We start from the raw sequence: 12,343 nt of genomic DNA on the forward strand, positions 1-12,343 counted from the left end.
CAATTCCAATGCAATTCATGCCAACCAAACACCTTACTTCTTAACATTGCTTCTTGTAGCAGGTTTTCGAACCTATTTCTACTTTGTATGAAGAGCTAGGCCTCCTTGAACTCCTTGTACATAGCTTTCTCATCCAATAAATTTTCCAAATATTTTCATATTTTATTATGGGCTAAAGGGCACATGTGGACAAGAGTCCAATGTGTAATTACTAGTAAATTATATTGTGGACCATAGTTCATATTGCAATGTGGATCATGAATAAATGTACATTTCTAATATACTGAATATATATTAGTGTACCGAAAATTCATTATTTCTGAATGATCTTATTATTATTATTATTATTATTTTTTAATTCAACTTATAAAAAATGTAATTATCGGATTGTGGGTATGTAAGTTTTGGCTGGGCAACCATAGAAAATATAATCAAGGAATGCATGTATCCCTCCACAAATATATACACACCACAACTATCTTCTGTCTCCATTGCCCAGACAAAAAATTGTAGTCAAAAGTATCCTCAAAATGGAAATGCAGAATATTACCCAAATGCATTGCAAGTCAGAGATTCAGAGAACATGATTAATCATCCCTGATCTTTTTGTGTGAGTGCAATGAACATTGAATCTCAAAACCTTCTATTAAGAGATGCATACAAACTGTCTATGTTCTCTCTCAATAAGAGTTAATACCAGCTAAGATCCTCCGAATATATTGACACTGTGTCACATTTAGTTGTCCTAAACTTGCAATTTAGCCACTCGTGGTCTTTCAACTTTCAACTTTCAAATTTAACCAATCATGGTCCTTCCGTTAGTCTAAGTAAAGGTAAAGTTAGGATAAGGGCTCATTAAAAATTTGAAAGTTGAAGCATGAATGGTTAACTTGAAAGTTGAAGGATCTAGTTAAATTGAAAGTTTAGAACTAAGTGTGGCGGTGCCACTGTACTCACGAGTCTAAGAGCACAGGATTCAAGACATGAGTTTCTTAGAATGCTTGTCAAGCAATAACAAAGAAAAGAATTGAGGATTAAGATCACTATTTTTCCTTTCTACAAAAAGTATTTCATCATTTCAAAGGAATGGAAACTGAACTCTGGATAAACAAGCAAAATAACATATATAGGAATCAGACTATTGTTTTTACTGGCTAACTCTTCTCTTCATCCATGGTAAATCCACATCAATGGCAGGAGGATTTTCCAGTAGGGAGTTATTAGAAGAGCTAGCAAACTTCCCCTTCTTCGACCACAGCCAAATCTTCGAAACAGAAAAGCTATCAGTTTTTGTTCCAATACTTAATCTTTTCCCCTCCCCATCTGCTTCATCAAGTGAGCAACAAGGTTCTTGATCTCTTGATTTCACAACCTTTATATTATCACCATTTCTTTGGCAGTTCAAGGGCAAGGCAACCCGGAGATTCGTGTCACCAACAACATATCGATAAGATCCCATCGAGTAACATCTTCTAGAATCCAAGTAGTTACTACTGCTACTCTCTCCCTCTCCTGATACATTGTTCAATTTACAGAACTTGCCAAGCCTCACAGGAAAAGTCCTTTTTTGTACCACAATCTCCTCCTGCAAATCAATTGGTTTCTGGTCTCCATCCTCTTCGGCTAGCTCGCCATAATCAAACATGGGATTCATGGTGGAAAACCCGGGGTTGAAAAGGGCAGCTCTGCAGAGGGGGCAAGTTGAGTTGGACAAGAGCCAAGTATCAATGCAGTTAATATGGAAAGCATGGCCACAGATTGGAAGCAATCTCAACTTGTGGGTCTCCAAGAATTCACTCAAACAAACAGCACAATCAAGGGGCTCTTTCGAACCCACAATTTCTCTGTACACGAAAACAGGCAAAGCGTCGATAAAAGCTCGATCCAGACCAGTGTCATACTCGGGTTGATTAAAGAGCTGTTGCAACTGTCTCTGAAGGGCATCAGAGATTTCTGGATTTGTATTGGACTGGGGTGAATTAGATGGATTCTTGACAAGAAACCTGAGAAGCAAGTGAAGTAAACCAGAAATGAAAAATAGGAGTGCTAATATCACTATAATGAAAAGCACTTCTGGGCTAATTCTGTTCCCAGATGGGAGAGGGGGACTGGGACTGGGCTCCCCATAAGAACCAGGAGAGGAGTTCTTCAAAACTCCATCTTTCTGATATTGAACCCAACACATTTTAAAATGGGAATTCTAAGAAGACCATCATGGCTCTCTAAATTGCTGTACTATTTATAGAACAGGTCATTAATTCTTGGCTCATTAACCCAAAATGAAACACTTTTTAAGTCCCACAAAGCAAAAAGTCACAAGCCCTTGAAATTAAATTAGAGAAAGGAAGTGCAGAAACAGAAAGTTAATGATTGTGAAAACAAGAAGGGGATAAGGGAAGTGTACCACAGGGGTTCAGAGAACATGCTAAAGGTTGAGACTTTTTCGATCCCTCCACTGATAGGAAAAAAAAAATTAATAGAAGAAAAGAAAATACTTTACCACATAGTAAGATAAACTTAAACTATATTTGATACTAAAGACTATGGTACAAATAGTATATTCACTGCTGGAAATTATGGAATTTCCGACCACCTGAAAGTGATCTTAAATCAAGTCGAAAATAAAAAGTGGTCGGAAATAGCAACAAAGGTTTTTCCGGATACCAAAAGTGATCCGAACAAGACTTTCGACTTGATTTAAGATCACTTTCAGGTGGTCAACTCGTGCAGTATGTAGTACAGTCACGTTGTGATACTTACACACTCAGTCCTTTACAACCTGACCCGTGTCGCGAATCCTTACACAAGTTTACAGTCACCTTGTAATAATAATACTTACACACTCAGTTGTTTACAATCTGATCTGTATCGCGAATCGTTACACAAGTTTTTGTCGTAGCGATCACATTGTGATGCTTTGAGAAGAGTCCATGGACCTCTCTTCCTGCTCTTGAATGCTTCTAATCATGGTAGCAACTTGGTGAATGCTAGGCCGGGCCTCCGGGGAAGGATTAACGCATTTCACAGCCACCTGCAGCAGACCAACTATCCTTCCCTCACTTGCTCCTTCTTGGATTAAAGCCCTGTCAAAAACTTCCACTGTCCATTCTTCTCTAAGCACACCAAGAACCCAGCTAGCCAGGTCTTCTTGCCCATTGTTCTGGGCCATTATCATCATATTCATCTTCCCTGTTAGCAGCTCCAGGAGGATCACTCCGAGCCCATAGATGTCTTGTTTGAAGGGGTTTTGTTGGGTTTCTGAGATGGCGGCCTCCGCTGGCAATGGCATTAGACCATACTCGCTAATGCAGGGCTCCATGTTTTGGTTAAACATAATGTTTGAGGATTTGAAGTTTCCGTGAGCAATTCCGTCTTCTTTGAGCTCCTTGTGCATGAAAGCTAAGGTGTCGGCTATGCTGCCTGCAATGCTAAGTCTTCTGCTCCAGTCAAAGGCTTTGCCCATTTGGATGCCTGAATTATTAACTCAAGCTAAGATTCTTCAGATGAAATATATATATATATATATATATATATATATATATATATATATATATATATATATATATATATATATATATATATATATATATATATATATAACGTAACTAACGAACATGCATGCTTGTAATTGTGGTGTTGGGTGAATGGGTGGTGGCTCATGAAAGGTCAAGTCTAATAATTGGTTGCTACGAGATTGTTGGGTGGAGACAGGTAAAATGCCAAGTAAAGCAGCTTGTCTCTCGAAAATGTGACCGTATATAAAGAAATAAAAAGTTTACTTTTGACATAGTGATAAACACTTGATATAATATAAGTTGTATCAGTTGAGCATGGGTGTTGGAAGGGAGAATTGTTGGGCGGAGACCAGGTCGATGAAGAGACAAGTCCAACAATTGGTGGCTAGGAGACGGAGGTCAATGAAGAGTCAAGTCCAGCAATCGGTGGCTAGAAGGTAGAGGTCTGAAGGGCTAAATCCAGTAAGGGTTTGAGGGATTGGGGCTAGAAGGTGGAGGCCTAAAGAGCCAAATCCATTAAGGGTTTGAGGGATTGTTGGGCAGACACTTGAATGATCAAATTCACTACCTTGCCTCTCGAAAATGTGAAAGTATATAAGGAAATAAAGTGGCTGTCAGGTGCTAGGAGAGGGAATTGTTGAACAGAGTGACTGTCAGTTGCTAGGAAAGGAAATTGTTGAGCAGAGACTTGATAACAATTGGTGGCTATAGGATTGTTGGGCGAAGAAGACCCATAAAATGTCAAGTTCATTGTCTTGTCTCTCGAAAATGTGACAAATATAATATGGCGATAATGATAAATGTTTGATCCTAAGACGTGGGAACTTAAAATTAAATTAAATTAAAACATATATATACACCACCTTGTACAAGTGTGAGGAGGCTCCCATTTTGCTGATATTCATACACCAAAAGCTTCTCTAGGCTGGAAGAGTAAAAGGCAAGTGCAGGCATCACATTTGGGTGCTTCAATTCCCTCAGTCTCTGCATTCGCTTCTTGAAATCATGGCCTGTTATTCCCCACTCCTTTATTCTTTGCACCGTCAAACTCATCCTGGGATTCTCACACATCACCTTGTACACACTTCCATGCTTTCCTCTTCCAAGCAACTCCGCTGGAGCTTTCAACAACTCCTCAAATCTTAGCCCTTTCACCTCTCCACTCCCAACAACCACCATTGATTCTGAAGCTACTTCACCACTTTCAGATTTTCGTTGCTCCCTTGGCTTCGTTAACCCACTTTCATCTACTTCATCGCCATTTTTTGCTTCTTTCTTATTCTTCTTCTTCCCATTTCTGCGCAACCAGAGAGTTAGTGCAAGGAATAGAGCCACACCTATGAGAAAATACCCAGTGAACATCAGAATCTGGTTAGTTGACATCCCTAGCTCGCAAGTAGATGATGATGATGATGCAATCTGGGCTATATACATACAGAACTGGATAGCAACGTATATATATTGTAGTATTTGATTGGGAGGAAATACCAATATAATGTTCTGAAAACTGCAAGCATTAGCCGCAGCCGCTTTGCGGAAACTACAATGAAGTTGTTGTAATTTTTTGAGTTGGAAAGTAGTATGCGAAATTATTAAAGATTCCAATTTGGCATATCAGATTTACAGGAAGTGCCGGCAAGAATCATATACTTTGAAACTGCTGTCTTGTCCCTTTCCAATGGATATTTCAAGAATCGAATCTGTGGGGGTTGTTATACCATGAATCTGTGGGAGTTGTGTATTTTTAGTATTGAAAGAGTGAACTTTTAGAATATAAATTGTGTTTCTATGTCAAAACATACAATATGATGATCAAATTCTGATATTGTGTGACTGCAATATTCGGAAAGATCTTGTGAATACAAAACAAGATAATCATTTATATATGTGTAACACTTCAGTCTTACTTACTTGTATGTTTCACAAAATTGTTTTGAGCCTTATTACAAATCAAAATGGTTGAAGAAACTAAAAGACTATTAAATTACTAAAGAATTTATTAAAAGACAGTGCATCACAAGTTAAATACTTTTGTTCTAATAAATTCTTAATACTGTTACAACATTTTCATAAATATGTTGCACAACCAAATGTTCAATAATATAAACTTATGAATTTATATGAACAAATACAAAATTAATACTTCTGAAATCTTTTAGACTTATTGTTTGACATACAATCTAATTTGGGATGTATGAAGAGAATAATTAAATCCTTAATCTTTAGTGGAGATCTTAATGATCTTTTTCTAAATGACCACTCCCATTTGATTAAAATATTCTTCAGCGAAATTAATGAAATAAACTTAATAATATACACACTCATAATTGATTTGACCAACTAAATAATATTGAAGATATATAATTCCCCACCATTAGTTGGGCACACTAAATAATCAATTTTTGGTGTGAGACCGTCTCAATCTGTGAGACGGGACAGATCTTTGATGCAAATTATGCTGTGCAACCGAATGCACCTTGCAAGGTGCATACGGTTGCAAAACGGCGCCGTTTTGGTTAAAAAAAACGCACGTCCCACTTAAAGAAGAAATCAGGTTCGATTCCCGGCAATAGCATTTTTATATATCCAGAAATTCATAACTATATAACCACAATTTCATAACTATATATCCACAATTTCATAATTATATATCCACAGTGAATGAATGAAGTAAAAATCCACAATGAATGAATGAATGAAGTAAAAATCAAACAATGAATGAATGAATGAAGTAAAAATCCACAATAAATGAACTAAATATCCACAATATATGATTGAACTAAATATCCACAATGAATGAACTAAATATCCATAAATTCATAACTATATAACCACAATTTCATAACTATATATCCACAATTTCATAACTATATATCCACAGTGAATGAATGAAGTAAAAATTCACAATGAATGAATGAATGAAGTAAAAATCCACAATGAATGAATGAATGAAGTAAAAATCCACAATGAATGAACTAAATATCCACAATATATGATTGAACTAAATATCCACAATGAATGAACTAAATATCCATAACTATATAACCACAATTTCATAACTATATATCCACAATTTCATAATTATATATCCACAATAATGCTATTGCTGAGAGTCGAACCTGATTTTTTTTTAAAGTGGGACGCGCGTTTTTAATCAAAACGACGTCGTTTTGAACTGTATGCACCATGCGCATGGTACATTCGGTTGCACAGCATAACTATTGGATCTTTGATTACTGGGTCAAATCTAAAATTAATGGGTCGGATCTTTGTCTTAATGAAGTCAAAGATCCGACCCGTCTCACGGATGGAGACCCGTGAGACGGTCTCACACAAGTTTTTGACTTTACATATATGTTAACACTGTGCGTTCGTAGTATGCAAATTGTGAATTTTTAAAAGGTAACTGTGAACGCAATTTATATCGTGGATCAGTGTCCACATAGCATTGTGGACCCTGGATCAAAATGACGTCGTTTGACGTTTTAGCTTTTTAATAGACTCCATAACTTTTCATTTCTCATATTTCAACACAAATTTTAATTTATTTTATGTATAGAATCATTCCTCTTAATATACAAAATTGCATAACATGAAGCATAGAAAGCCAGAAACGCATACCACGAAATACATACACATGTTTTCTATTTTACTTATTCTTAAATCTGATTTATGTAAATAATTTATGTCCTATAGGCATATAATTTCATAATACAACATAAGTTCATAAAATAAGACACAATATGTTTTGTGTTATACAACTACTAATCAATTTCAGGTACATAATCCATATGCTTAAATTACAAAATTGCATAACATAATGTACAAAAACACATAACACGCGATACATGCACATGCTTTATAGTTAAAAAAAAAAAAAAAAAAAAAAAAAAAAAAACTTCTATAACGCAAACTAAACAACAAAATATGGCCGTTAAAATTAAAGTTCAAAACAACGTCGTAACACTAGTGAATACTTTAAATACTTAGAGCAATCTCATTAGTGAAGTTTTTTTTCTCAAAATTTTTATGGGTCACAGCATCCACGTCATCATCCAGTATCTCACTCAATCTAAAAAACCTTTCTCCCAATTAATTTAAATGTTTTTAAAAGGTTTTGTGGACCACCATTTTATCAATCGTTATATCGTGGACCATGGTCCACATTACACTGTGAACCATGGTCCACATTACACTGTGAACCATGGTCCAATACACATAATTCATGTTCATAATGCACAGAATTCATATTCATAATACACATGAACACGATATAATGAACATGAATTCTGTGTATTATATAACTGAGAACACATAAACACTTAACATAATACACAAAATTCATGTTCATAATGTACAGAATTCATCTTCATTATATCATGTTTATGTGTATGTGTATTATGAACATGAATTCTGTGTATTATATAACTGATGACACATAAACACTTAACATAATACACAAAATCCATGTTCATAATGTACAGAATTCATCTTCATTATATCGTGTTTATGTGTATGTGTATTATGAACATGAATTCTATGCATTGTGAACCAAAGTCCATAATATAATTTGTTCCATTTTATTCTACTATATTTTAATTATTTAAAATAAACATACTTACATTTAATTGAAATGATAATTATAAAATTAAAATTAAACTACTAATTGCTTAAAAATTAAACTACAAAGCTATTTTAAAAAAAATTAAAAGAAAAAAAGTTAAATACTTAAAAAGTCGATTAAATTCTTAAACTTTTAGAAGTTGCCATTAAAACCACAAACAAATTATTTTGGAACAATAAAACTCACTGTTAGTGATCTGTAATTTCAGGTCAATTAGGATTCCAACTAACTCCAATAAACCTCCGACAAATATTTGATCATATTCCGACAAACTAGAACAAACACTAGCAACGGACGACCGTTGAGTTCTGCCAGAGAATACGACCAAGTCGCCTTCTCTACAGCCGGATAAGGCAAATAGTCTCCTCCAACTAGCGTCTGTCAAATTATATATCTCTTTCAAAGACAACCACTAAGGCAGTTAAACGGTTGCCTTAAAAGGTAGCTTTTTGACTACCTTAAAAAAAATCAATTGCACTATTTGTTTAACTTAATCCAACCACACACCAAGAGGATAGCAACAGATTACAACACACAGAAAAATTCCAGTTTTTGGATATGAGCTCATTGAAGATTCCAATCTGTAATTGCATTATTGTTCCCAGCTGTGTACCCAACAAGGAAATTTTCAATGAAAATGGAATGGGAGTTGGTAGTAGAATACAAAAGTCAGATACTTACATTACCCTTTGCATATCCAGTTGGCAGAGTTACAGACAATTTAAACACTGTTACCATTTTCATTCTAAAACAGTTCATCTTTTGATCATCTTAAGTAACAAGAACTGATTCACTAAGAAAGACTATGCCCCTGTGATCATGTCCTAGATTTACATAAGAATGTAGTAATACAATAAAGGGGTTGAATGAACCTGCGGCATGGAAATAACATCTTATTCAAATCCACGCCATTCCATTACGGGTCTGCATGTCCAGCAACTTCATCTTCGCTATCACTTTGCCCACTAAGATACTCATCACTAAGCTCCTCATCGCTCTCTTCTTTCTGTGTGCTGATGTTTTCCTTCTTTGCATACCGCTCACAATACTCTGTCATAAGATTTTAGAGTCAAAAAATAAAGAATGTCTTGATTACTTGTCAAATCAGCGTAAGGGTTTTGCAATATTTTGGGTGTGGATGCATAACCATAAAAAAAACGTCATTTGATTGGTGAAAATTACACTATCCAGTAGGGATGTCAATTGTACCCGTACCTGAAGGGGAACCCCGAACCCAACTCCCTGTCCCCGAATAATCCCCGTGGGGATGGGGAGATTTGTCCCTTCCCTGGGAGGGGAATGGGCCAGAAAGTCGGGGGGTGGGAATGGGGGGTATGCCCCCCGCCCCCGCCCCGTTGACATCTCTACTATCTAGGTCATAATGGGATTCCATCTAGTGAATTTCATGAGCAGATTCATGCTTCAAAATCTTTTTCTTTTGATATTTTGGACGAGAAATAAGCAATATGGTGTTACGTCTTATCCATATTGTGAATTTAAGACCAGCTGCTAGTGATAAATGTATCCATTTCCCAACCACCACTAAAAACGGAGAAATTTTCAGTTGAAAGCATGGCAATTTCAAACCCCGAGGGCAAATTTGAACATTTAAGGAACGCCACTCACCTTTCACTTTTTGGTCATATTGCTTCTTGTCCTTCATCATCAGTGATGCTGCATCGCCATTCAAGGGGTCTGATGGATTCGGGTAAAGCAGGAGTTGAGGGAGGAAAACCTCAAAGACATTTAAAAGATCTGCATGCCAGAGTAAAAATCCATAAGAAAATTACTTTTATATAGTTAATCAAATTGAATGTTCTAACATTCTCCAATAAACACCGCTCTAAATTTTCAGTTCTACGATAAATGCATTCATATAAACTTCTTTTGTCCCTGTCATAAAAGACTCCACAAAAATAAATACTTCATTGCTGTAAACACATACCAAACATTGGACTCCATGACTGGTTGATGACATCCAAACATACAGAACCGGACCTTCAATAAATGGACAAAATTTAATTAGCAAAATCAGATCTAACAAAATGAAATTACAGGACATATCTTCAAAACATCTTGATGGTTATGTGGCAAGTAGAGTGCTATACTAATCTACTCCCTCTGTCCCATTTTATATGTCCTACTTACTATTCATTAGTTAAACAACTCTTTCTTCTTTGTTTATTTTCTTTAGTATTTTTTACCTATTTTTAAATTTGATTTTTTGTGTTTAATAGTACTTTTAGTGTAGTTTCTAAATATAAATATATAAATTTTGTATACTAATACTAAACTTAATATTATAAAAAATTGGATTAAAAATAACTTTAGTCAAGCCTCGTTAACCGAACCAGACACATAAAATGGGATGGAGGGAGTAATAGCTTTATAAGGGAACTCACAGTTCATCAACATTTGGGTGGAATATTTTGTTTAGAAACCCAATGGAAGGAGACTTGTAAGGATAAGCATCTGGAAGCTCCACACGAACTTTCCAGACTCCACCTTCATAAAGGCCTTCAAACCAAAAAAAGAAGAAGGAAAGAGAAACATATAAAATCAGAAGTTATCTATGAAATATCATGATGACATTGCAGAAATAAGCGTAACAAATCATTATGGAAAAACGGTGAAGGAAGAATGAAATATAAATAGCGTAAAATAAAGGTCCCAGATTTTCCCAGAGTGAAATATAAATAGTGTACAACACAATTTGCAATGTGATTGAATCGATGAAAGTGTGAAACATTATTTGTTAAAAAGACAATCAAGCAGAGGACATGAGGACCATTACTTTCTTTTGGACCATGGAATTCGACATTGAACTTGTTGATTTCATCGTTTATTGGCTCCACTGTGTAATCACTCATCATCCTATCACATGAAATGCAATGACTTATCAGCAAAGTTAAAGTAGAAGACATAGAATTAAATCAAGAAATCCAGAGATGCTTACAATTTCATAACATCCATATCCCTCCTCTTACTTGGAGACGACATTCTTGAAAATGTTGTATGTTTACTGCCAAATAAAAATCAAAAGTTAAAAGTAAGCAATATCATGACTATGGCATGAATACCAGGTTTGATTATCAAAACTTTAAAAAACCAGAAAAAGCAATCTATTAGAGGTAGACAAAGTAGATCAAGAATGTCAGATCTGCATCATAGAATTCCAAAACCTCTACTCAAATTGGATTATAATTCTTGTGTTTAACAACAATTGAGTTGGATTACCTTGCACTAGTTGCACCAGAGAAACTAGCAACACTAATTTAAGCAGCAATACAGTTGAAGTGATACTAAGAAAGCAATAACTCAAGGTGCATAGCCATTTAGAGCTATGGGATGAGGAAGACAAAGAAGAACTGGAATGCCAACACACTATCCTAGATGCCATGATCCCAAGTTGATAACTTTATGCTTTTGAGTAATCTAGATACCCTCACTTTCCCCTCCTCAGTTCAAGCTTCCATCTAAAACACCTTTTTGCCCCAAAAGGGACAGTTTAATTGTTTAAAGACACTGGCAACTTGACAGGCAGTTGAAAGCTTAAAATTAAATAACCATACAATACATTATACAAGATTTTAAATGAAATCACACAAGTAGGATTAGCCAAGATTATAATTCACTGAAATTCCAACATTGAGTGAATAGGATAGCCAAAACCGATTGACCTATCCAAGAAGATTGAGCAAAGCACAAAAAAATTACCCTTTTATCGGCAGAAATCCTGGTTTCTAGAGCTATAAATATTAATGCACAGAGAGCTGAAGCAGAATGAAGGGCAATAAGAGCGATGGGGGATAAGATTTGGGGGTGCCAATCAATCAAGAAAAGTAGAATAAAGAAACGAACCTGTGAGACGAAGGGTATGAGGGGATCGACTAAGATTCGAGTTTGATTTTTGGTAAGTAATCGAAAAGCAAGGAAAAACCAAGAAAAGGGGGGGAAGAAGATAAGAAGAAGAAGGGAGAAAGGAGAAATTAATTAGATGAGGGAGAAGACAAGGAAAGGAAGAGAAGAGTGACGACATTGTGTGGTGTTTGGAGTGGAAAGTTTAGAGATGGGAGGGGCACCCCATCCCACGTGCGGAGTCGGCCACAAGCCCGCCCACACTCATCCATCCATCATCGACATTCAACATTGAGTTTGAGCCTTGAGGCGGATTTGGCTCCTCGCCACAGACTCACTAACCACG

General features: G+C 35.8%; 3 protein-coding genes across 5 annotated transcripts; all 3 read right to left on the reverse strand.

Annotated features, from left to right (window-relative positions):
- Positions 1-1,100: 1,100 nt before the first annotated feature.
- Positions 1,101-2,436, reverse strand: LOC109158138 (RING-H2 finger protein ATL46-like). The gene has a single exon (XM_019305971.1). The coding sequence runs from the start codon at positions 2,183-2,185 to the stop codon at positions 1,148-1,150; it is 1,038 nt and encodes a 345-aa protein (XP_019161516.1). The 5' UTR covers positions 2,186-2,436; the 3' UTR covers positions 1,101-1,147.
- A 342-nt stretch (positions 2,437-2,778) lies between these two features.
- On the reverse strand, positions 2,779-4,971 carry LOC109158136 (probable inactive receptor kinase At2g26730). The gene is made up of 2 exons (XM_019305969.1): positions 4,379-4,971; positions 2,779-3,471 (listed from the first exon to the last, which is right to left on the reverse strand). The coding sequence occupies exons 1-2, from the start codon at positions 4,947-4,949 to the stop codon at positions 2,903-2,905; spliced, it is 1,140 nt and encodes a 379-aa protein (XP_019161514.1). The 5' UTR covers positions 4,950-4,971; the 3' UTR covers positions 2,779-2,902.
- A 3,817-nt stretch (positions 4,972-8,788) lies between these two features.
- LOC109158142 (ubiquitin-conjugating enzyme E2-23 kDa-like) lies at positions 8,789-12,271 on the reverse strand. Of its 3 annotated transcripts, none has more exons than XM_019305977.1 (8): positions 12,001-12,271; positions 11,857-11,888; positions 11,096-11,161; positions 10,934-11,013; positions 10,542-10,656; positions 10,085-10,137; positions 9,766-9,894; positions 8,789-9,189 (listed from the first exon to the last, which is right to left on the reverse strand). In XM_019305977.1, exons 3-8 carry the CDS (start codon positions 11,137-11,139, stop codon positions 9,056-9,058), a joined length of 555 nt encoding a protein of 184 aa, XP_019161522.1. In that variant the 5' UTR covers positions 11,140-11,161; positions 11,857-11,888; positions 12,001-12,271; the 3' UTR covers positions 8,789-9,055. The 3 variants fall into 3 exon arrangements, with proteins under 3 accessions (XP_019161522.1, XP_019161523.1, XP_019161520.1); XM_019305978.1 differs by having other exon boundaries at positions 11,857-11,912; XM_019305975.1 differs by lacking the exon at positions 11,857-11,888 and having other exon boundaries at positions 12,001-12,270.
- Between the last annotated feature and the right edge of the window lie 72 nt (positions 12,272-12,343).

Source organism: Ipomoea nil, unplaced genomic scaffold, assembly GCF_001879475.1.
Source record: "Ipomoea nil cultivar Tokyo-kokei standard unplaced genomic scaffold, Asagao_1.1 scaffold2805, whole genome shotgun sequence".
NCBI classification, from domain to species: Eukaryota; Viridiplantae; Streptophyta; class Magnoliopsida; order Solanales; family Convolvulaceae; genus Ipomoea; species Ipomoea nil.

Excerpts from the sequence above, each read along its gene's own strand:
- LOC109158136 (XM_019305969.1), bottom strand. The coding sequence starts at position 4,949 with ATGTATATAGCCCAGATTGCATCATCATCATCATCTACTTGCGAGCTA. Across the intron at positions 3,472-4,378 it reads CCTCCTCACACTTGTACAAG|GCATCCAAATGGGCAAAGCC; the intron begins GTGGTGTATATA and ends TTAATAATTCAG.
- LOC109158142 (XM_019305977.1), bottom strand. The coding sequence starts at position 11,139 with ATGTCGTCTCCAAGTAAGAGGAGGGATATGGATGTTATGAAATT. Across the intron at positions 11,014-11,095 it reads GATATGGATGTTATGAAATT|GATGATGAGTGATTACACAG; the intron begins GTAAGCATCTCT and ends TTCATGTGATAG. Across the intron at positions 10,657-10,933 it reads ATTCCATGGTCCAAAAGAAA|GCCTTTATGAAGGTGGAGTC; the intron begins GTAATGGTCCTC and ends TTTGGTTTGAAG.
- LOC109158138 (XM_019305971.1), bottom strand. The coding sequence starts at position 2,185 with ATGTGTTGGGTTCAATATCAGAAAGATGGAGTTTTGAAGAACTCCTCT.